General features: G+C 51.4%; 1 protein-coding gene and 1 pseudogene across 2 annotated transcripts; one reads left to right on the top strand and one right to left on the bottom strand.

The window, feature by feature from the left end:
* Positions 1–1,439: 1,439 nt before the first annotated feature.
* On the bottom strand, positions 1,440–18,408 carry LOC308058715 (olfactory receptor 52K2-like; annotated as a pseudogene). The gene has a single exon. The product of its transcript is annotated as an olfactory receptor 52K2-like (transcript).
* Positions 18,400–25,329, top strand: LOC308058716 (olfactory receptor 52K2-like). The gene has a single exon (XM_080374976.1). The coding sequence runs from the start codon at positions 20,338–20,340 to the stop codon at positions 21,268–21,270; it is 933 nt and encodes a 310-aa protein (XP_080231102.1). The 5' UTR covers positions 18,400–20,337; the 3' UTR covers positions 21,271–25,329.

The following is a 25,329-nucleotide window of genomic DNA, read 5'->3' as shown; positions in this document are numbered from 1 at the left end:
GCCCAGCACAGCGGGAAGAGCTTTGGAGGCACTTTCACTGCTGGTTTTCTCTTCCCATGCTCTCCAGTCACTAATTAGCAAAGCAACGAAGCCATGACCACCCTTGCAGGGGCACTGGCAGTTTGGAAGTGCCACGTCTTACCAGAGAGGTGTTGGGAGGTGTGCAGGGCATCACCCAGACACATGCATCCCTCTGCAATTGAAACGGCACCCATGGCCTTTGCTAGCCCATCAGCCTAGAGCTGGTGGGTTTGGGCATCTCTACTCTTGCTGCTCCTGCAACCCTAGACAGGGCATCTGCTCCTGCTGCCACCGTTCTCCCAGCTTGCCTGCTGGCAGTCCAAATGCCACCGTCCTCCTGGCTCACCTTCCAGCGGTGCGAATCTTGGAGCAGGGAGAAAATCTGCTCCAGGAGCTCAGCTTTGCATAGCCCCATTATGGGGCTGAGATGATTTGGTGTTCAGGCTGGGACCCCTGCCCCTCTGCCATAGGGGCTGACATAGTATCAGGGTATGTGTGACATTGCCCCTCCCTGGGGTCCACCATCTGAGCGTGGAAGGAGCTGCAGGTGGCTCTGACAGACCCCAGGGCCTGTTTCACTTCTGCAGCCATGAGTTGGGTGTGTAGGACTCTGCAGGGGCCTGGGGCCGGCCGTAACCTGGAGGATGCACACTGCCTTTTACACTGCCCATTGCCAAACTGGTTCACCAGCAAATCTCCTGCTCCTGGCCAGGCATCAGCTCCTGGGCTTGCATGACTTTGGTGGGCTCAGCCCAAGGCAGCATGATGGAGCTGTTTGGGGACAGTGGCCAGCAAAGTCCCCTGTGACTGTGGTGCCAGGGGCTCAGCTCAGCAGCTCCCTGCAGCCATTCACAGGCTCAGACCACCCCTCTGGTCTTGCCCCTCTGTTTCCCCCAGTTTAAAATGCTCTGGGTGTACCCAGGACACCCTGTTCCCAGGGTATGACAGGGCAATGGGAGCATTTTGCAATCCAGACTCTCTCCCTGACTGCTGCCACACCAGTCCTGTCCCCTTGGCCACCCCTCAGCTGCCCAGACCTGCTGGGGCTGTCCCAGTCTACTAGTGGGGATGGTCGCAGGAGGGAGAGATGGCCAACAGAGCTGTCACCAACGCGCTTAGCTCCTGCTGCTGCCTCCATGGCCCCGAAGAAACCTACCCTGGACTGCTCTGCAGCTTGCTTTCTGCTGGGACCTGGCTTTGAACCAGCTCAGGAAAGGCCTGATGACATTGTACCCATTGCAAAGGCAGCTGGTTGCACAGCCAGGCACAGCACTGGGGGAAAGCACAGGGTGGCTGGATAGGGGCTATGAGACCTCCCCATCCCAGTCCAGATCAGTAGGCAGGCTGTCTTCTACTGGCTGTGCTCCTGTAGTAGCTCCAGGGCATCAGACCCTGGGGGAGGAGAGTTCGGGAGTCGTGGTTTAACCCCAGCCAGCAATTAAGCCCCACACAGCTGCTCGCTCGATTCCGCACCCTGGGTGGAATGGGGGAGAGAGCTGGAACAGTAAGAGTGAGAAAACTCGTGCATTGAGATAAAGACAGTTCCATAGGTAAAGCAAAAGCTGTGCACACATGCAAAGCAAAACAAGGAATTTAATTCACCACTCCCCATGGGCAGGCAAGTGCTCAGCCATCCCCAGCACAGCAGGGCTCCATCAGGTGTAATGGTTCTTTGGGAAGATAAATGCCATCACTCTGAACGTCCCCCCATTCCTTCTTCTTCCCCCAGCTTATATAAACACAGCATCACATTCTATGGTCTGGAACATTCTTTTAGCTAGTTTGGGTCAGCTGTCCTGGCTGTGTCTCCTCCCAATTTCTTGTGCCCCTCCAGCTTCTTTCTGGGAGGGCCTAAGCAACTGGAAAGTCCTTGACTTAGTATAAACATCACCCAGCAACAACCAAAACCATCAGTGTGTTATCAGCATTGCTCTCACACCAAATCCAAAGCACAGCGCTGCATCAGCTACTGAGAAGAAAATTAACTCTATCCCAGCCAAAACCAGGATGACAATGCAGGATACAGGGTGAATGGTGCACAGCGCCTGGTGCAGGGTGCACCACAGGGTTGCTGTGCGGTATCTGTACCCAAAGCAGTGCTGTCCCAGTGCAGAGGAGATTCGGGTTTTGGGAGGCACAAGCTGAAGGATTTTGCTGGGGAGCTGCTTTCAGAGCAGCACCAAGAGCTGCCCCACAACCCTTGCAGCAAGGAGGGCCGTTAAGGCTGTCCCCCTGCACCCTGCTGTGTTGCATGACCCCAGGTGCAAGAGAGCTCCCTCACACCCCCACAGCACTGCCCTGAGCTGCACACCACTGGTGTGGCTGTAAATCACAAGCACCCCAAAAACGGGGGCAGTGAGGACTAACATCAGGGCACTCCCAGAATTTCCTGCTGGGTAAGAGGTGGCCTTGGGCAGCAGAAGCCAGAGCATGGCTTGGTCCCTTGCACCCAATGCGCTCAGTGTGTGCCCCCGGCAAGGGGGGAACAGGCTCCTGGCTTGGGACCCTCCAGCACTCCACTGCAGCAGAACTGGGCACGGTATTTTGTGAGGGAGCATCACTGTGCTGGGTGGTGAGCCAAGTACAGCTCACCCCAGGGACCTGATCCTGCCTGCAGAAGGGCACATGCCGTTAGCCTTGGCCGGCGACTCACTCATGCACCGTCCCCTTGCCCTGGGCAGAGATTTTCAGTCATGGGGCTGGTGACACAAGGAGACAAGAGAACCCTCCAAGATGTCTCAGGCTCTCTGACTTATTTTCTTCCTTGACATTTAGAACAAGTCAAAGTTAAAAGCAACTGAACTTTGTTTACTTTTTTTTTTTCCGTCGTGCTCCCTTCCTGGGAGTAGTTCAATTAGTGCTAACGAGCTGGATGGTAATTACAGCACGGGGCCACAGGAGGATTGATTGCTGGTTGGCTGGGCTGTTGTGGCCCTGGTCTCCCTGCCCTCTCCCCCACCCCCTCCAGTTTGCTGCTGAGTGGCCAATTAGCGGATTTGCAACTGATGATGCTTCCCTGGGTTTTTTGCTTCAGTTTCTTGGCTGGAGCCAGGGCTGGTGGCACTGGGGTGGGGTGACCATCCCAGTATCCCCGTGGTCATTGCACCGGGGTGGGGTGGGGGTGGGGGCGGGGAGGGGAGACCTGGCCGCAGGACAACAGTCCCTCTTTCCAGACCCTCACCCTCCCCAGTAATTAACTCCTTTCCAATTCCCCCCCAGACCTGCATGGCCATCTGGCCCCTTTGCAAAGGGAGGCATGTTTGAGCCGCTGTGCCTCCTTTTCCCCGATGCCCTCTATGGCCAGGCAGGGATTCTCCCGGGATGGCCTGTGGGGATCCCCAAACCCCTTCCTAGTGCTGGGGAGTTTTCTCCAGTGCCCCACGCTTGGGGCGGCTGCAGACTTCGTGCAGCTCCCCTGGGTCCATGGGGCAGCTGCCTGATATGAAGAACAGCAACCAAGTCCAAACTTTCCAGAGGTCTGTAAAAATCAGTCACCCTCCCCAAAACCCAGCCCCAGAGCTGGGACATTTTTAGGGGCTGAAAATGCCACAGTAAAATGAGGAAAACCTGTTCCAGTGGCACCTCCAGCACCCACTGCCCAGAGTTCAAATTTGGGTTGTGTTTCCAAAAGGGACCCTTTGAACTGCAGATCCCAAGAAGGGTTGTACACTACAGCCTTGTGAGGAAATGCTGCTGAACAGTGTTAATTTAGCTGGGATGAGAATACACGCTAATTTGGAGAGCAGCTTGAGGCTGGGGAGTGGGCTCTGGTGGGAAGGGATGGTGCAGGTTCTGTGCTGTGCAGGCAGGGGGGTGAACAGGCAGGAGGATGGGTGGGAGCTGGAGTCTGTGCCCAGCCTGGGGCCCCAAGCAGCCAGTGCTGGAGTTGTCGGGGGCAGTATGTGCTGAAACCTTTTAATTTGTGCATGCTCAGCCAGCTCTTTCACACTGTCCCGCAGACAGGTCTGTGTTTTGCCGCTGCGCTAGAGGAGTTTGCACCAGCACTGCCCAGGGAGCTGCAGCTGGATCAGCCTCCCCATCTCCAGACGCCGTGGTGGTTCAGGGGTGCTGGCCTCGCACCAAAGGCTTTACAACTCTGCAGCCAGCAATGGAGGGAGCAGAGACATCTCCATGCAGGGCCAGGGCTGGATATTGCTGCCCAAACACACCAGCTTTTGCAGAAGTCTCTGTGCTCCCCCAACACTGCCCATCTCTGAACAGCACTGATGTCAAGCACCTACCCCTGACCAGCACTCACAGGGTTAAACTGTTGTTTGCTTTGGACACTTCACCCGAAGGAGAGATTAAAAATTAGCAAGTGAGTTATGGCTAATAGCTAGAAGTGTCCTGAGGCTAATTACTCAGCGACGATGATGCATCTATCTGTTTTGCTCATGGCTACTTTGCAGGTAAACAAGGGAAAATGCCTCTCTCCTTGGGGCTCCTCGGTGGAGCCTGGGTCCAGGGGAGATACCCCAGCCAGCAGCAATGGGGAAATCACACACTGGGAGCTGCTAGGTATCATGAGCAGAACTCCAGTGACAGGGACACCCCATATCCCCCACTACTGCAGCCCCGTGCCCAGGAGCAAAGCCCTGTGGGGTCCCCTCTGCAAACAGCCAAGTCAGTGGGTCTTTTCTCAGTGAAATCATGAGTATCGGGGACCACGTACTGACCACCACTGGTAGGATGCCTCCTTAGCCAGGACCAACCTTTCCATGCTTGTACTTCTAAAGTATGTGGAGGAGTGTCCAATTCTGGGTTTCCCAGTTTAAAAGAGACAGGGAACTACTGGAGAGGGTCCAGTGGAGGCTACAGAGATGGTGAGGGGCTGGAGCATCTCCCTGATGAGGAAAGGCTGAGGGAGCTGGGCCTGTTCAGCCTGGAGAGGAGAAGACTGAGAGCGGACCTCATCAATGCCTACAAATATCTTAAGGGCGAGTGCCAAGAGGACGGGGCCAGGCTCTTTTCAGTGATGCCCAGTGACAGGACAAGGGGCAATGGGCAGAAATTGCAACACAGGAACTTCCACCTGAATATGAGGAAAAACTTCTTTACTGTGAGGGTGGCAGAGCACTGGGACAGGCTGCCCAGAGAGGCTGTGGGGTCTCCTGCTCTGGAGACATTCCAAACCTGCCTGGATGAGATCCTGTGCAACCTGCTCTTGGGTGAACCTGCTGTAGCAGGGGGTTGGACTAGATGGTCTCCAGAGGTGCCTTCCAACCCCAGCCATTCTGTGTCAGTGGCTGGTTCACTTGATGGGTGTGCTGGTGTCCAGAGGGACCTTGGTAGGATGGAGAAATGGGCCAGCAGGAACCTCATGAAGTTCAACCAGGAGAAGTGCAAAGTCCTGCCAGGACTGCGGAACAAGCCCAGGCACCAACACAGGCTGGGGCCACCTGGATGGAAAGCAGCTTGGCAGAGAAGGACCTAGGGGACACCGAGTTGACCATGAGCAAAGGTGGACAATGGTGTCCTGGGCTACACCAGGAGAGGCATTGCCAGATGATTGAGGGAGATGATCGTTCCCCTCTGCTCAACACTGGAGAGGCCATATGTGGAGTGCTGGGTTCATTGCTGGGCTCCCCAGTATGAGAGAGACACGGCTATAGAGGAGAGAGTCCAGACAAGGGCCACAAAGGTGCTGGTGGAATGGAGCATTTTTGCTAGGACTGCTCAGCCTGGAGAAGAGAAGGCTCAGGAGGACCTTATTATGTACATAGATACCCAAAGGGAGGGTGCCAAGAGGCTGGAGCCAGGCTCCTTCCTTCCATTGGTGTCCTGTGCCCGTCATTCTGGACCAAGTTCATAGTATCTTGAGATTGTATTTTTTTCTTTTTAGACATCTTGGCGGCTGAGATGAGCACTGGCTATGATGCATGGTTGGGGACGGGGTTAAGTTTGCCATCACTCACATTGCTTGAGCTTTTCTGTGTGGGAGGGTAGGAGGTGGCAGGCTGAGAGCTCACCTGTGATTTCTGTTGGAAATGAAATTTTGAGATTTTCACTTTTGTTTTTTATTTGTGGAAAAATCATCCTGTAGGTGTTCTTGATGCAGAGAACGGGAAGCATAGACATAAAAGATTACATTTAGTTTTCAGTCCTTTGCTTTTTCAAAGTCCCCCTGCCCAGAGACATGCATTGATCTCTGGCAGTGTTAATGAAGGCAGAAGCATCTCTTTGGTGACATCGATAGCAGAGAGCACACTGCATGACATCATCACTGACAGTGGTGCTGGTTCTGAGTGGTAATAAACCCCCTGTTTGCCTTGCTGACTGAGGAAGTGACAAGAAACATAACCAGAGGTTGTAGGAACATATATGGAACCTTTGTCATACAAGCTGGGAGCACTCTACATGCTGCCCTTCTCTGCACAGCAAAATGTTCCCAGTTTCAACTCTCTGTGGGTTTATCAAAACCCTGTCAATGCCCAGAGCCAGAGGGCCTGGAGAGGTCCCCCGGCGCTTTCTCCTGTCCGCAGCAGGATTGGCAAGATGCTTGTCTAAGTTTCGCCAGTGGTGGATTGCCTCCTTTCCAAACAACCTGTTCAAGTGCTGAACACTTTCCTAGTAGGCTTTTGAAAAACATGTCTAACCTAAACTTTCATAGGCAAGATTAGTATACATTTTACATACACAATATACAATAGCCTGTCAAAATTCAAGGAGTGTCTGGACGATGCTTTTAGTTATATGGTTTAGTTTTAGACAGTCCTACGAGGAGCAGGGCGTTGGACTCAATGATCCTTATGGGTCCCTTTCAGTTTGAGATATTTTGTGATTCTATGATTCTCTGAAGCTTTCCAGCTGATGCGTATCAGTGGGAGTCTGGTGATTTATGTTGGTTTTGAGACAAATTTGGATGATCTAGAAAGGGAGGAAGGAAGGAATGAAGATGAATGTACCACATTTTACAGGAGGCATTTTCTTTTCCTTACTTCTTGAGAAGATCACCCTCTCTCCAAAGAGGGTGATAAATCTGCATTCACTCTTTGCAGAATTATGAAGTAACTCTATTTCCTAGAGTGATCTGTGATCATTCTTGCACCTGTAATCGTAGGTTATGTCAGGAATAGCAAACAGCTTTTGCTTTAGATTTCTGAGTGATTTTCTGAGCTCAGTGTATGCAGCAGCAATTGCTTCTAGGCAAAACACCATCCCCATTCTGGAGGAACCCTGCAGTTCACATTTTTCACATTCTGGAGGAACAGATTCCTGCAGTGCTGGCACTTGGGTCAGCTCACTGCTCCTTGTTTTTGCTTTGTTGGATTTGCAGACACCTGTAGGAGAACTTGAAACACTTCACCTTACCACGTTGCCTTTGCATTGATGTGCATGTGGTCCTGGTCAGAGCTTGCAGTGGAGATGTGGGAGGTGATGCCTGAGACCACTGCAGTGAATGGTTAACTGTAGCCTTTAATTAAACAGACTCCTCTTCCTGGATATCCTGGTAGCCACAACATTTCTCAGATACTCTGGTCTGACTTCTGATTAGAAGCAGCGAGCAGATACCTTCTGCATGGACAGGTGGAAGAAACTCTGGGGGAGCCATTCCCACCCCTTGTGAGCTGGGAAGAGGTCAGAGCATCCTTTTCTCCCCTCCACATGGAACCTGAGGCAGTGAGCACTGTGGTATCATCTCACTAGTGCTTGGTGGACTGAACTGTCCTCTCTGGCTGATGCACATTGATCTGTGGGGCACCTCAGCCATGTGCCACAGGGACTGAAACACAGTGAGATCAGAGAGCTACTGTGAAGTAACATTCCCAGGTGATATCCTGGAAAACAGGAGTGCATTGGCCAAAATGGCAGTCACCCAGAACCCATCAGGACTGGCCCATTAATTTCATGTTAATAAGCTACTGCCATCTCAGCATTAGGCATCTGGTCCAGGTTCACTTTCTAGTCACCAAAGAGAGATGGACGTTTCTGGGGGATAATTCATTGCACTTAATTTCACAGCTATTCTAGGATGGGATGAATTATTTTCTGGTGGTGCTTCCCTCTCTCAGCTTGTGAGATCCTGAGTCCTGTCAACTGCTCCAGCAGTTTGAAGATCCCTTCCTGGATCCGCTGCATCTTTATGCCTTAAATGAGGGGGCTGAGCATGGGAGAGCCCATCAAATAGAAACCAAACACCAGGACTTGGATGTGAGGTGCCAAGCTGGAAGAGAACATCTGCAGATACATGGAGAGTAGGCCGCCTATGTAGGTCCTGAGGGTCTTAAGACAAGCCTCTTGGGATGGCAGCCTCATCACAGACCTGAAGACCATAGGAGAAGGTGATGAAGACAGTCTGTCTCCACCAATACTATTGCCATGATGAGGCTGTAGAGATCACTGACAGATGGGTTGGCACAGGCCAGCTCCACCACAGCCATGTGCTCACAGTAGGAATGAGGGACGACTCAGGTTTTGCAGTAGGGTAAGCTGATGAGGAGACACATTAAAGGTGGTATGACACCATTTTCCCTGGCCAGAGACAGCAGAATCATCCTTGAGCTCGTAGTGATGATGTGGTATCTCAGGGGGTTGCAGATGGCTATATACCAGTCAAAGGACATTGCCAGGACCACCCCTGACTCTGCTGCCATGAGTGTGTGGATGAAGAACATCTGGATGAAGCAGGCCTCAAAACAAATCTCTCTTGAATCCAATCAGAATACACTCAGCATTTTGGGAACTACAGCAGTTGAGAAGATGAGGTTGATGACAGCTGACATGGAAATGAAATAATACATAGACTCATGGAGGTTTTTGTCCAGCTTTACAGTGAGAAAGACCATGCTATTTCCCAGCAAGGTCATGATGTATGTAAAGCAGAATGGGATGGAAATCCACATGTGGAGAGCTTCCAGGTCAGGGATGCCTATCATGAGAAAAGGCAAAGAGTTGGTGTTGGATTGGTTGGTGGTTGACATGACACAAGTAGGCCAAGCCACATATTTGTCCCTGTAACAGTGACAGAAAGGTTGGGATTTTGCTGCCATCAGTTTGATCATAAAACTGTGCACACTGCAGTTCTCAAGCATCACACAATTTTGTTGTATTTACCTGGGGGAAAACTTTCAGAACCTATTATCTACAAGACAGGCTTTTAAACTGATGCTGTGGTCAGTGCTTACCAGAGGACACATTGCTGGAGAGGCCTGGCTGTCCTATTGATTGCAAGGGGCTTCCTTCCCTTCTGCTTCTCGTTCCAGCCCTGATTTACTTCTAGCTTTTGCCATATGTGTGTCTGTCTAAAGGCTGGCGCCATGGTGTCCTGCCCTGCTGTAGCTTCCAGCCACTATTGCCACTATCAGGGGGTAGAATTGGAGCATAATGACCCCAGGCTCTTCAGCCCTTGCCCAGCCTTCATCAGCAATGTGATGGCAGGGCTTATGGCCTCGCTGCAAGGATTTGCAAGCAACGCCTCCCTCCGCATGCCCTGCTCAGAGAGCGGACTGGGCATATGGCCCAGGTCACACCAGTTCCATCCTGTTGCTACTTTGGGTCATGCAGAAGCTGCACCTGGACAAAATGTCCATGGTTAAACTGGGCTGAGAGAAACTGCAGCCAGAAAAATGATGCTCCAAGCTGTGACCCAGCACTAAAGTGACACAAGCATCACTTGCAGCCTCTACCTGCTAGCTGCAGTCAAGGACAGTACAATTAAAATGGTATTACCCTTCCTCCACACTCATCCATCCATGAGACTGAAGGTCCAACTAATGCAGAATATTGTCCTGTCAAAAAACAGTGGTGTTATACCCATTTCTTCCTCCCTGGAGCCCAAGAACACAGGATTTGCTAAAGCATGCTTTCCTGAACGAAATGGCATTATTGCATGTGGACTTTCAGAGACAGAGAACCTTCACGCCTTGACTTTTTGCCGGAAGTGCTAATCATCCTTAGTGTTATAAACATGTACTTTTCTTCCCATTTGACATTGCTGGTCTGCTCCTCCCAGCCACAGCATCCTCCTCTACCTTCCTATGCTTGGCCAGAGAGCTCTTCATGGCACAGTACCTGCATTGCATGAAGGTATGTACTTCCCATGACCAAGGAGTTATTCTTGATAAACTAAAGACCTAGAGCACTGCAAGTTTCTCATCTCCGCTCACCTGTTCTACTATCTGTCTTATTGAGAAGGTTTCTTTTGCACATATCCAAGATTTCAACACCTTTTTTGAAAAAATATCACTTCCATTTCCCTCTGATGCATCCAAAATTGCACTAGCCCTTTGGGTCCCAGTGTTACCCTCTCAGTGTGCTGTCAGCTGCTTTCCAGGGCCTCTGTTCTCCAGGATACAGTGCTCCACTCTGAAAACCCACCCAACGTTCCTTACCCTGGTATTTAGCTTGTTGCAGGCAGTTCCCTTGAATGATCAAATCTTCCAATCTCTATATTTCTCTGCATAACTTGCCTTTCTCCAGCACTATTTGAGACACAATTTGTGCTGATTTTGGGGCATCTGATGAAAGTTATATGGAATGACTTCTAGTCTAGAGCCAGCCACTTGTGGCAACCCTGCAGAAACACAAGCTTTTTGTAATGATGGTTCTGAAACCTTCATTTTGAGGTCTTTTAATCATACAGCTCCTCATCCACCTGAAAGCAGTGTGGTGGAGGCACATTTCTTTTAGATAACTCTGTGTACCCTACTTAATCACACACACATGCACAGGTTGATTAACTAAACGTGCTAACTCATCAGAAAATGAAATCAGGTTTGTTTGACAAGAGACATTTCCTGCAAAGCCATGTTGATTGCCATAATTGAATTTGATTCCAATCATCAATTCTTTATTGACCAAATCTCTTGTTAACTTCTTGGGCATTCTGCTGGGCATTGACGTCAGGCTAAGCAGTCTGTAGCTAATCGCATCATTGTACTTTCTTGCTAAAGTAATGGCCTGAGGAAGTGTCTGCAATGACTACAGCATGCCAGGACTAATAAAAGTTTGGCAGAACAGGCCGAAGACCTCTTTGGCCAAATCAGAGATGTTTTTCCCTCGTGCAAATTACCCAGACTTGCTGCTGTATTTGTTTTCTGTTCTTAGCAGAAGCTACTTTCCATCCTTCTCAGCTATCAATTAAATTACATTAAAAAATAAAGTTCTATGGTTGCCTTTCTCAGAAAGGCATGGGCCTCTCTTATCCATGCAGAGGAGCAGATGCCTTTGTCTGCTTTTATCTGATTTCTGTACTTAACAGCTTCATTTCACTTTGTCCATGGTGCTTTAGCTGCAGCTTTCAGTGCTCCATCCTAATCACAGCTGTCCTTGCCTGCAGACATGCAGGGGACCAGGCTCTGCCATTAGCTAACTTGTTCAAAACACATCTTAACTTTGCAATTTCCTTGTTCCCTTGTTCCTGGATTCCCTCTGCCTTTAAGTTCCCTCAGCTTTGGGAAAATGGAACTTGAATGAAAAATCAGTACTGCAGGCTGGAACGCATTGAGATCACTGCCACCAGATCCTAGACACCACCAGATTTCTTCCCCTGTAGTTTAATTCTTCTTTACTCCTCTTTAAGTTTTAACTTTAACTCCTTAATTAACACTAAGTTAATTACTGCTGAACCCAGAAACCTTTGATTGAAGGAATGGTCCCTGTGCTCTCCTGTGACTTTTTATGTCTGCCTTGTCACATCTTCCGGACTGAGCTCTCCCCATCTCAACCCTTGCACCCTTTTCCTTCTCATCACAGACACCTTGGTGGCAGTGGGGGATTGCCCACTGCAGCACAGCACATGCCAAACAGATTTTCCTATGGAGATAAAACTGGATTATTCCAGGATAAGGCACAAAGGTGAGTGCTGCTTGGCTGCCAGCACTGTGCTAAGGACACACATTCACATCGAAGGCAAAGGTCCAGCTCCAGCCTGTGCTCTGACTGATGAGTGTGTAGCTGGTCTGGTGTGTGTCCCTGGGGCAGTCACTCCTCTTCCACAAATTGCACCATGGATGCAGGATACCTCCCCAAAATAATGCTTTGGTCCCCTCGTGGCTTGGGATCCTGGGCCAACATCCTGCCTGCCTTCTTCACCTCTCCACCCCATCCCCAGCAAGCTGTGACCACACGTGACATAATCCAGCCTATTTCACCAAATTCTTCCTGTTGGCGAGAGCCCCTGGCTGCATGCCCACAGCTTTCTATTCAGATACCTGCTGTTGTATGCAAGGGATTAAGAACATTATCCATGGTTGAAAATCTAGTTTTAAAGAAATTTTTATTTCTTTATTTAGCTAATTCTTTATTAATCTATACAAAGAAAACCAAGCTGATTCTTTTGCAACAAACAATTTCTGATTTTGGTTAAAAGGTTTGCTTCACTTTTTTAAACTGAAGTCCTATTTTTACCTGAAAAATACTTAAAAAATCAGAGTTCTGCAGCCATGGGTCTGCAGTTTCATTCAATAAGAAACTTTAAAACTTTGAAAAACTCTTTTAAAAAAAATTTCCAGCTTTTCTCATAACTCACATTGTGAATGTGTACAGTCCAGCTGCTGAAGTCCTACCAGTCTCCCATCCTTAAGCACCTGGAGCAGCCTGCTGTGCCCTGCCTCATGCCAGTTCTGCCATACAGCCACCCACTTTGCTCTTAGCTTGCAGACAGCTGCCACCCTCGGATGAGAAAAAAACGTCTCCTGTGAGCAAGGGCAGAGCCACAGGGCTGTGCATAAATCACCCCAAGCAACACCAATGGGAGTCTTCTGGATGAAGATCCCCAAAAGCATGAGTCTTCTCCAGGCATCTTCTGTAATAACCTCAGTGAAGGGGCTGGATGGTAACACCCTTAGTCCCAAGTCAATTCTCTCTCATCTAATTTCTTTTACAAATGGCAAGTGCTAGGAGATGACCAAGCCAGACAGGAATAGGCTGCACAAGTTGTCTCCAGAAGAATGGAAGACCTTTTTTGTGTTTCAGCTTGGAGTAATGCAAACGCAGTTTCATTTCTGGCTCTGCTGAACCAGTAGCTGTAAGTCTCTCCTGGTTCTCAGTACAAAGGGCCATACCGTGGCATGAGCTGTCCTTGCCCCCAACAGACACCCTCCCCAAGTCCTAGGCAGCATAAGGCTGAAACGTGCAAACCCAGTATAGCAAAAAGTGCATATTCAGGATAGCAGAAACATTCTGTCAACTGTTTTTTTTTTTAAGAGGTCAGGGAATAGTGCAGCAGAAAGTTGTATAAACACCACAAAGACAGGAAAATTTATTTTTGATGTAGAGAACGACACATTCAAATCAGTTTTGAAACCATGCATTTCACTGAGTTTAATTTTCAAATTAATGTAGAAGTGAGGACTTAACATGACAGCTCTGGGGCCCCCAACACTAGAAGGACATGGGGCTGTTGGAGAGAGTCCAGAGGAGGGTCATGAAGATGATCAGAGGGCTGGATGGAGCACCTCTCCTGTGAAGAGAGGCTGAGAGAGTTGGGGCTGTTCAGCCTGGGGAAGTGAAGGCTCCAGGGAGACTTTAGAGCAGCTCCCAGTGCCTAAAAGGGCTGACAAGAAAGCTGGCGAAGGACTTTTTACAAGGGCATGTAGTGACAGTATCATTTAATCATTCAGGTTGGAAAAGACCTTTAAGATCATCAAGTCCAACCATTAACCCAGCACTTCCAAGTACATCACTAAACCATGTCCCTAAGCACCACATCTATGTGTTTTTCAAACACCTCCAGGGATGGTAACTCAGACACCTCCCTGGGCAGCTCTTCCAATGTTTGACTGCCTTTTCAGAGAAGAAATTTTCCTAACATCCAATCTAAATCTCCCCCCGAACAACTTGAGGTTGTTTCCTCTTGGCCTGTTACTTTTTATCTGTGAGCAGAGACCGACCCCCCTCGCTGCAGCCTCCTGCCAGGCAGCTGTAGGGAGCCAGAAGGGCCCCCCTGAGCCCCCTGTTCTCCGGGCTGAGCCCCCCCAGCTCCCCCAGCCCCTTCCCCAGCCCCTGCCCGGCTCTGGACACGCTCCAGCCCCTCCGGGTCTGTCTGGGGGTGAGGGGCCCAACGCTGAGCCCAGGGCTCGAGGGGCGGCCGCACCAGGGCCCAGCACAGGGGGACGGGCACTGCCTGGCCCTGCTGGCCACGCTGCTGCTGACACCGGCCAGGGCGCTGCTGGCCGCCGTGGCCACCTGGGCACACGGGGGGCTCATGCCCAGCCGGCTGCCGACCAGCCCCCCCAGGCCCTTCCCCGCCGGGCAGTTCCCAGCCCCCTGCCCCCAGCCCGCAGCGCTGTGGGGGGCTGGTGTGACCCACGGGCAGGGCCCGGCACTCAGCCCCGTTGGGCCTCATACAACTGGCCTCGGCCCCTCGGCCCGGCCTGCCCAGACCCCCTGCAGAGCCCCCTGCCCCCCAGCAGGTCACACTGCCCCCAGCTCATGTCCTCTGCAAACCGACTGCGGGTGCGCTCCAGCCCCTTGGCCAGATCGTTGATATTAAACAGAACCGGCCCCAGCAGGAAGCCCTGGGGAGCAGCCAGTGTGACCGACCACCAGCGGGATGTGACTCCATTCCCCACCACGCTTTGGGCTCGGCTGTTCAGCCGCTTTTTACACAGAGCAGAGCACACCCATCCCAGCCATAAGCAGCCAGTTTCTCCAGGAGAATGCTGTGGGAGACAATGTAAAAAGATTTACTAAGGTCCAGGTAAACACTACCCACAGCCTTTCCCTCATCCAGTAGGTGGGTCATCTTGTCGTAGGACATCAGGTTTGTTAAGCAGGACCTGCCTTTCATAAGCCCCTGCTGACTGAGCCTGATCCCCCTGTTGTCCTGCACGTGCTGTGTGATGGTGCTCAGGACGATCTGCTCCACAACCTTCCGGGGCACTGAGGTCAGGCTGACAGGCCTGTAGCTCCCCAGATACTCCTTCCTGCCCTTCCTGTAGATGGGTGTCACGCTGGCTAACCTCCAGTCTTCTGGGACCTCCCCAGTTAGACAGGACTGTTGATAACTAATGGAGAGTGGCTTGGCAAGGTCCTCCACCAGCTCCCTCAGTACCCTCAGGTGGATCCCATCTGGCCCCACAGACTTGTGCATGTCTAAGTGGAGCAGCAGGTCACTGACCATTTCCTCCTGCACTGTGAGGTCTTCATTCTGCTCCTCGTCCCTGTCTTCCAGCTCAGGGGGCTGAGTACCCACAGCGAAGCTGGTCTTGCTACTAAAGACTGAGGCAAAGAAAGCATTAAGTACTGCAGCCTTTTCCTCATTCTTTGTGGCAACATCCCCTGTTGCATCCAATAAAGGATGAAGATTATCCTTGGTCCTCTTTTTGTTACTAATGTATTTGTGAAAACTTTTTTTCTTATCTTTTACAGCAGTGGCGAGCCTGAGTTCTAGCTGGGCTTTCACCTTTCTAATCTTCCCCCTGCATAAACTTATGACTTCCTCCTAGTCCTCCAGAGTTGCCTGTCCCTTCTTCCAAAGGTGGGAAACTCCTTTTTTCCCTGAGTTCCAGCCAAAACTCTCTGTTCAGCTAGGCCAGTCTCCTTCCCCACTGCTTTGTCTTTTGGCACACAGGGACCACCTGATCCTGCACTTTTAAGACTTCCTTCCTGAAGAAGGTCCAGCCTTCCTGGACCCCTTTGCACTCCAGGACTGTGTCCCAAGAAAATCTGACAACCAGACTCTGCAACAGGAAAAAATCTGCCCTCTGGAAGTCCAAAGCAGTAGTTCTGCTGACCCCCCTCCTTACTTTTCTGAGAATCAAGAACTTTATCATCTTCTGATCACTGTGCCCAAGATGGCCTCCAGCGATCGCATCACCCAAAGGTCCTTCTCTGTTCATAAACAGCAAGTCCAGTGGGGCTTCTCCCCTGGTTGACTCACTGACCAGCTGTGTCAGGAACTTATCTTCCACAACCTCCAGGAACCTCTTAGACTGCTACCTTTCCACTGTGCTGTATATCCAGCAGGCATTCCAGCAGTAAGTTGAAGACCAACACAAGAAAAAGGGCTAGTGATTGTGAGACTTCTCCCACTTGATCCTGTAGAACATTTCATCTGCCTCTTCATCCTGGTTAGGTGGTCTATAGCATACTCCCACCATGATATCTACCTTTTGGCCATTTGCCTGATCCATACACAAAAAAATTTGACCATCTTGTTACCGTCATTAAGCTCTAGGAAGTTGAAAGACACCCTAAAATATAGAGGATGAAAGGTAAATGTTAAATAGGAAGGCTTCTCCAGCACCTCTCTCCCTGAATACCGCATGGTTCGCCTGTGCTTCATACATGACCTCCCCCCTGAGAGACTGCAGGGTCAGGGGGTACCTCCACGAGGTCCAAAGGTTTACAAAGCATTCACTAAAGTTCACGGGTGCTTCAGGATGCCCAGGTGGAAGGGGACATTCAAATAGAGCCCTAAGAGTCCAGGCTGCTCCCTTGTGCCCCAGAAGGGGTGCAGCGCCACTGGATCCAGAGCCAAAGCGACTTTTACACCAACAGGCTTAAGCCAGGAGGACATAGGCACCCTTGCGTGTGCACCAGGAAAGCAGCTAGGCATGCCCAGAGGGGTGTTTGCCCACCCACAGAGAAAATCTTCCCCCTTTGTGGACCAAAGTTCTGTTTGGCACTGCTCGATGCTGAGACAGACATAACCCATGCAGTGAGAGAGGGCAGTGCGTTTGTTGACAAGCCGTTGCTATTCCTGGCTATTCCCAGGCAGCACTTTCTCCTCCGTGATGACGACAGTCTCTGAAGTCCCAGCAGTGAGGGACTGGGGCGACTGGGGCCCTTCAGACCTATAACTACTTCCATGCAGGTCCTTTTGGCACGTTGAGGAGTTGCTTGGCTGTGTGAGAGAGAAGCAGTATTTGAAGGTGATGTAGGTAGAGCCAGGGTGGCATCCAAATCGTCCAGGTGAGCTGGGTGGGGGTTCTTGTCATTCAGTCTGGTGGTGTGCCACTATTTTTATGCGCAGTGCCCGTATTTTTATGCGTAGTGCCAAGCTCTGAGCCAGGGTCAACTTTTAGCCACATGGAGGTGGAAGATGAAACAATCTACTGGGAGAAGCTGCTGTGCAGCTATGCCAGTACACCTAGGTGGACTTCACCTCCTGTTGAGTTAAGGAGCAACTTTTTTACTTCCAGCTATCCCACATTAAGGGAGTGTTGTGGTGGAGACTTGCCAGGCAGACACCTGCACCCTCGGTTTGCTTCCTTGCATAGGTCAAGTACAGCAGTGCTAATTATTTGCCTGCAAGCTGTTCCTTGGTTCAAGCAGCTTCAGGCAAGCTGTAGGCACATAGGTGTAACATCCACCGACCCAGTCACCTGTGAAGACCTGCAGTTGCCTGGCCATGGCCCTAGGCCTGGCCTTCTTGCTTGTGCAAGCCTCAAGAGGATGCCAGACGCCACAAGGAAGGTAAAGCTTTGTTCTTCTCCCTTCTGGAAAGGGCAAAAGTCAGGAGCCCGGGGAGATACAGGCTTGGCGCTAGGAGAATGCTCAGAAACAGGCAATGTGGGGAAAGTACAGAGCTTTTGCAATGGGAGATCAGGTCGTGCATGTATCTACCAGAGGTTCCTTTTGATCTTCTGCTGGGGAGGGGGTATGGGCTGGATGATTACTCTGGCTCTCTTCAGACCCCACGTTCCAGCTAACTTTCTTTTGTGCAGGCTGTACGCCGGTCAGGAGTGCTGACTGGCACAGCCAGGGCAGCATGTGGTGGCCAGAGCAGACGGCTGTATGTTTTTTGCCGGCTCAGACTGCCTGGCTGGTAGACTGACAACGTCTCAAATGCTAAGCGTTTCAAATCCGGCAGCTTTAATGGTTATTGCTTAGCAGCAGAGAGGCAGAGCTCGCCCACGCGGGTGAGGAAAGAGTTACAATCTCAGCTTCAAGTCCCAGGACCTACTCAGTCCTTTCAAAGGCAGGGGAGCTTTGCCAGTATGCTAGCAACTGGAGATTTCCACTCCTTTTGCACTTTGTTCAATACCCAGCATCTTGTTCTCTGAGGGTATTTTAAGCTGTCCCACCGTTCAGGAATGAAATAGAGTCAGCAACTCATGTAACGGGGTACAGCAAGCTAGGTCAAGGTGCCCAGCATCCCCCATTTCTAGAAAACCTTCTGGATTTTGACTACTGCAGTGAGCAAACTGGTCACTTTACAAGTGACTGAACTACTTAATTGCACAACAGAAAACCCTGTCAGCTTTTCAAGCCACAGCAAAAGCACAAAGCAAAAGCTCAGAAGTGTGTCAACTGGCCTGAAAGCGCCGCTCCCCCTGAGCAGCAACAAGTCTGCAAGTGCTGCTCCCGTCCCTGCTGTTGCGTGTACAACTGCAAAGCAGCCAAATCGGCAGCAGTATCTTCCTAACACGGCACTCGTATGCAGGCTGCACCTGCAGCCCTTCTTGGGAGCTGGTGGTAGGAAAGGTCCATGCAAGGCTGGCTTGGAGCGGAGGAGATAAAGGAGAAGCTGCTCCAGGTGTGATGCTCTGTACCCGGCTGGCACCTGGCACCGGACACCTGGCACCGTCTGTCAGTGTGTGTGTGTATGAGGGGGTGTGTGTGGGTGTGTGTGTGTGTGTTGGGGGTCTGGAGGCACCTCTGGCTGCTGGCTTACTGGCACCGTGGCTGCAGGGCACGTCAAGAGGAGGATGCACAGAATGTAGGGGAGGTCAGGTGTAACGTGGGTGAAACTGAAGCGCAGCAGGGACAGCTCCTTTGCATGAGCCCAATTACAATTAACTTTGCCTTGGCAGCATTTCCCAATATTGGCGTTGCACTGTTTGTACTCACATTGCAAACAGCAATGGCTAGAAACAGACCAAAAGGCCTCTTGGTTTGTGTCATGTGGAGGGCTCAAAGCGCTTTGGAGGAGAGATGAAACTCTTCAGGGGTCAAGTCAAATGAAAGCCAAGGAGATGCAGTCTGGTCCTTGGGTATGTTGTGGAAAAGAGGGGGCACAGGTGAGTGAGGAACTTGCATCTAACTCCCCTGCTGCCAGCAGGCTGATTTAACCCTTCCGTGCCTCCGTTTTCCCTACAGGACGGGGACAATTCACAGCACTCCTTGCCTTTGGCAGGGGCTTGTGGATAAGGAGGTACACACACCCTGGGAGAGTTAGCGCTGGAAGGGAGCGGCACTACAGCCTCAGGACAGTTTTTGTCATGACACTGGTTTTCCTTCCTGATGCAGGAGACAGGGACCCCATACGCAGGATGCCTGTTGAGAGAGGGACTCCAGCAAGGTGGTTTGTATTTGGGCTCCAGCAGGAACAGCCCCCAGAGCTGACAACTAATAAAAGAAAAAAATTAACTATCCCAGCTGAAACCAGGAGAAATGTTTTACGTTGGGATGAAGTCTAAAGACCATCTAGTTCCAACCCCATCCATGGGCAGGGCCCCCTCCCCCCAGCCCAGGCTGCTCCCAGCCCCGTCCAGCCTGGCCTTGGGCCCTGCCAGGGATGGGGCACCCACAGCTGCTCTGGGCAGACTGGGCCAGCGCCTCGCCGCCCTCACAGGGAAGGATTCCCTCCTAACAGCTATTCTAAATCTACTCTCTTTAGGATTAAAACCATTATCTCTTGTCCAAATGCTACAGTCGCTAAAAAAAAAGACGGTTCCTGTCATTGTAATAAGCCCATTTTATGTATTGAAAAGCCACTCCCAGCCCCCCCCGGAGCCTTCTCTTCTCAAAGCTGAAACACCCCAACTCTCTCAGCCTGGCTTCATAGGAGAGTTGCTCCAGCCCCCTGGTCACCTTCAAAACCCTCCTCTGGACTTGTTCCAGCAGGTCCATGTCCTTCTTATGTTGCAGGCTCCAGAGCCCAGGTGGGAATGGTATGGGGCATTCCCAACAAGTAGAAGACACGGTTTACACCTGCTAAGCTCTGTGGGTGACCGGAGTCCTGCTGAGCTGCACCGTTACAGTATTCTGGATCTTTCCCCTGCTCCCACCTTAGATTTTTGAACTGATGGCAACTAAATGTTGCTTTGAGCTTGTGACTCCCAAACTATGGAGGGGATGGGTGGAGACAACAGCCAGAGGCCAGCCCGGGGTGGGAGGAGAGGTAAGGGAACTCCCCAAGGTCCAGGCTAAGGCCATGTGAGTTTGCGTCTTCCCAGTGATGGCACTGAGTGTACCTGCATAAGAGGCACGAGGATATGAATCCTATCGTACAATGGTTTCATAGAATATCTCGAGTTGGAAGGGGCCCATAAGGGTCATGGAGTCCAGGTCTGTGTGCCTGAGAAGACAGTCGGGGCTATTCTGGCTGTGGCTGGAGTCCACAGCAGTGCTTGTTCCAGCTCATTCCTCTCCCTGCCCACGCCAGCTGTTGCTGTGTCTTCCCTTCCAGCTCTGCAGCAGTGCCTCATGTCCTCCTCCAATCACTCCAGTCCCTCGTCCTTCATCCTGACAGGCATCCCTGGGCTGGAGGATGCTCACTTCTGGATTGCCTTCCCATTCTGCACCATGTACCTCACGGCAGTGCTGGGGAACATCACGCTCCTCCTGGTGATCAGGATGGACCCAAGCCTGCACACACCCATGTTTTACTTCCTCTCCATGTTGGCTGCCCTTGACCTTGTGCTCACCACTTCCACCATGCCCAAGCTCCTGAGCATCTTCTGGTTCCACTCCCATGAGATCAGCTTTGAGGGCTGTGTGGCCCAGATGTTCTTCATCCACACCTTCTCCATAACGGAGTCAGGGGTGCTGCTCACCATGGCCTTTGACCGATACCTGGCCATTTGCAAGCCCCTGCACTACTCTGCCATCCTGACTGGTCCCACCATTACCAAGTTGGGGCTGGCTGCTGTAGTGCGTGGTGTCACCACCATCTTGCCCGTAACATGCATGGTGACCAGCCTGTCCTACTGTGGCCCCCACATCATCCACCACTCCTACTGTGAGCACATGTCAGTGGTGAAGTTGGCCTGTGGGGACACGCGGCGCAACAGCATCTATGGGATCACGGTTGCCATTGCTGTGGTGGGCTCAGACTCGAGCTTCATCGCTGTCTCCTACATGCTGATTCTGAGGGAAGTCATAGGCCTCTCCTCTAGAGAGGCTCGTCTGAAGTCCTTTGGCACCTGTGGCTCCCACATCGGCGTCATCCTGCTCTTCTACACACCCGCGCTTTTCTCCTTCTACACTCAGCGCTGGGGCCAGAGCATCCCCCCGCAGCTCCACATCCTGATGGCTGACCTCTACCTGCTGGTGCCTCCCATGCTCAACCCGCTCATCTACGGCATGAGGACCAAGCAGATCCGGGACCGTGTGTTCAGCCTGCGCTGGCAGAAATAGATCCAGCCCAGGTCCTGACCCCAGCCCATCACTAATTGCAGGTGGCAAGGGCTAGGGTTTGGAACAGGGAACAACGGCAGCATCTTTGGGGAGCAAAGAAAAAGCTTAAAAAGCTGTCTGCTGGAGAAGCAGGACCATGCTGTCATCATCTTGCCCAAACCCTGAAAGCTGGAGGCAGCATGGAGAGTTGGACTGGTGAGACATTATATCTTCAGAGAGTGAATTCTACATTCCTGTTCAGAATGGGAAGGTAAACCGTGTCTAACTGTACCTGTATCCTTGGTCCTCCCCAGATCTGCACCACCTCCTGCCTCCCCTCTTCATCTCAGCTCTCGATAAAAGCCTGTTACCGCTTTGGAAATGAAAGTCTGTTCATGGACTCATGCTCCCCGCGTACCTTTTCCAGCCAGTCTGTAACTCGCCACCTCTCCACTTCCTAGTTTTTAGCAGCTGCCTGATCTTGGTGCCTGGCTATGAGGGGGGAGTGGGGGGTTGCATATGCACACTTAGACACACGCACCCCTCCAGATGCTGGCCCAAGCAGATTTTGACTCTTGTCTTGAAAGCTTACTGAAGCATGTGCAGCAATCCCCAAAAGCCAGCTCACCTGAGAACAGGCTCTACAAGTCACACTGAAACCCCGCAGTGTCGCGTTGGGTTTCCTTGCTTTCTTATTAGAAACACCAAACCGGCATCAGCCGTGATGTGCATTCTACAAAACGTTTCCCAACATCTTGAGGAGTGTCCCTACCTCTCTGTGTTGCGTGTCTTCCCTAAGCGTATAGGCCCCTGCAATGGCATCCTGAGGTGAGGAGCAGAGTGTGGGTTAGAGTAGGGGGCAGAGAGCAGGCACTAAACTCCTCTTGTTCTCCTCAGAAAATGTGTGCGTCACTTTATCCATGGTGAAGCCTCATCTCCTAACAGCACAAAGTGACTGACCATCCCAGCTCTCCTTGTGCCTTCACCCCACAGAAATCCAGGCACAGAGGTCTGGTCCCTGAGCAAAGTCTGAGGTCCTACATGTATCCTGCACGGAGCCGGAGAGGGAAGGGGAGCGTTACAAAGACCGGTGTTGAACCCCAAAGACAAGCTGGTGGCTACAAGCTCAATTCTTTCAGTTCCTCCTGACACTGCTGCCTCTGGGTGCCTTCTGGTCTACTTACAGTCATATCCCCCCACCGTCACCCTCCTCGGCAGCTGTACAATCTACATGATGCCCAACACCTAAAGTGCAGTGCTGATCCTCCTGCCTGACTCAGACACCAGACTCTGCAAGTACCTGAGGCTGGGGATGGCCAAGATCTGGGGAGGGGACACAGCCGGGACAGAGGACCCAAACTGGCCAAAGGCATATTCCAATGCCATACGAGGTCTGCTCAGCAGTGCAAGCTGGGAGGAAGGAGGAGGAGGTGGGGGCATTTCTTACTACACTGTTTGTCTTGCACAGGAACGGCTACGCGTACTGAAGCCCTGCTTCCTGGGAAGTGGCTGGACATTGCCTGCTGATGGGAAGCAGAGAATCAGTCTTTGGTTTTCCTTTGCCGCCACGCACAGACTTTGCTTTGGCTTTATTAAACCACCTTTATCTTGACCCACGAGCTGTTTGTGCTTTTGTTCCATCTTATTTTCTCCCCCCGCTGTGCTGCTGAGGAGGGGAGTGATAGAGCGGCTTGGTGGGCACCTGACATCCAGCCAAGGTGAACACACCACAGTGGTGCTGATAACGCAGCGATGGTTTATTTACTGGTGAGCAGTGCCTGCACAGCCTCAAGGCCTTTTCTGCTCCTCCTGTTGCCGCAGCAGTGAGTAGCCTTGGGGTGCACAAGGAGGTGGGAGGGGACCCAGCGGGGACAGCTGACCCCAGCTGACCAAAGGGATGTTACAGACCATGAAGCATCATGGTCAGCAATACCAGCGGTGAGGGCTGGGGCTGGGGGAGGTTTGCCAGGGCTGCAATTGCTCAGGGACTGGCTGGGCATCATTCCGCTAGTGCTCAGCAACTGGTGCTTTCTGGATCAGTTGTCTTCCCGGCTTTTGTTTTCCTTTGCTGTTGGTGGTTCTGGGGTTTCTTTCATTTTTACTATGAAACTATCTTTACCTCAGCCCATGAGTATTTGCACTTCTCCTCTTCTGATTCTCTGCCCCATCTGACTGTGGGGAGCAGCGAGTGAGTGGCTGTGTGCTGCTCAGCTGCCTACCGGCTCTAGACCACGACAAGCATGGATGCCATCCTCCTGCAGGGCCTGCAGCAGGGACCTGTCTGCCATGTGCGGAGGTTTCTGGGATGTGTGATTAAAGGTTCACCACCATGAACCCAAAGCAGCAGAGGGACATGGCAGGCGGGGGGACCCCAATATCCCACTCCGAGCCAACAGAGTCCCCAGCCTGACTGCTCCCCAGGCTGTCCCAGGAGGATGCTCAGCCCATGGCCACATGTGAGACCTCCAAGTTGGCCAATGGCAGAGGGTCTCCCTCCTTGCCAACTCACATGGCGTACTGCCTACAGCGTGTTGGGGACAATCGGTATGGGATGCCAGGTAGAGGCATTTGGGGACTGTGTGGCACTTGCTATGGCATGTTTAGGGGAGGAACCAAAGGCTGGCAATGGGAGGGATGAGTGTGGACTGGGTGCAATCAAGTGTGGGAAAGCCAAGGGATAAGGGGATGAAAGCGTCCAGTGCCACGTAAACAGGCGGTTGGTCAACACGCTGTCTGTCTGTGCTTGGTGCCCCATCCCTGCTAGTGGTCAAGGCCAGGCTGGACGGGGTTGTGAGCAACCTGTCCTGGTGGGAGGTTTCCCTATCCCTGGCAGGTAGGGCGGAATGAGATGTTTTCAAATGTGTCTTTCAACTCAAATGTTTCTGTCATTCTATGCATGTATGACTTGTACTCTCACGTTCACTGAAATTGCCCCTCTGCTTGGGAGCCTCCAGTACCAGTTCACAATAATGCCTGCGGAAATATCCTTATCTCATTTTGATGGTAGACTTTTTGTTTCCTGATGATAAGCTGTAAAGCCTCAAAACGGCTCCTGTGTGTGCAGTTTCCAGATAAAACCTGACATTGCTGAGAGACCTGGACTGTCTGGATCATTCCCAGCTAGGTCACAACTTCCAGAAGAGGGCTCTCACAAACAGGGAAGTCTCAGAATGGTTGGGTGCTGCAGCCCCCAGACAGAGCCTGTCAATCCTGGTTGAACATAGCTGGCTGGTTCAGTCAGGGTTCAAAAAAGTCTGGGATGCAGCTGGTCTAATATCAGCAAGAGCTAGCTTGGCTCAGGACACTCAGACCTATTCCATGCTGTCCTTCAGGCCTCCAAGACATGCTAGATTTATCTATTCAGGTACTTTTGCTCATTACAACAAGCAGACACAGGATTGGGAAGTATCCCCAAGGAGACTCAGTGTTTATTTCCACCACCACAAGCTGTGGACACTTAGATCCAGTGAGAAACACCATTGTGCATCTCCCTGCTTCGGTTTCCCCACCCAGCTGGTGTGAACTGTTGGATGGACAGAATGCTTTGAAGAGCTTATCTTTGAATATGCTCAGTATCCATCATCACCCAGAAACCCAGAAAAGCTTGTCTGTTCTCAGTGAGGGTCAACCTTTTGTACAAGAGAAGCCCAGAGAGGAGAGCCTCTGTGGCTATAGCACCTGCAGTGTGTGACAGTGTCCTGTTGCCAGTCCTGAGGACTAAAGAAGACAACAAAGAAGAAATTTCCCCATTTGGAAAAGAATCTGTATATTGACACAAATATACCTGGAGCCCTGAAATGCTGCTTTAAATTATCACAGGTATGTTCATGGCATCGGGAACATCCCAAAACTCAAATGTTGTTGCTTACTTCTCTGAATCATCTGGAAAGCAGGAAGCGAAATAGGACCTGACCTTTGCTCATGCTCCCAGTCCCAAATAACTCTCATCAGAGTAGGGTGTCATGTGGTCATTAAAGTCAATGAGTCCTTCCTCTTTCTCTCATTGCTTCTATTCACCGTGTGCATTCAATGGGAATGAAATTGGTGCTGTCTTTGCATAGATGAACACAATTGGAAAAC

Source organism: Falco punctatus (assembly GCF_963210335.1).
Source record: "Falco punctatus genome assembly, chromosome: 2".
Classification (NCBI taxonomy): Eukaryota; Metazoa; Chordata; class Aves; order Falconiformes; family Falconidae; genus Falco; species Falco punctatus.
The sequence above is the reverse complement of the archived record's forward strand: the minus strand, read 5'-3'. Positions and strand labels throughout refer to the sequence as shown.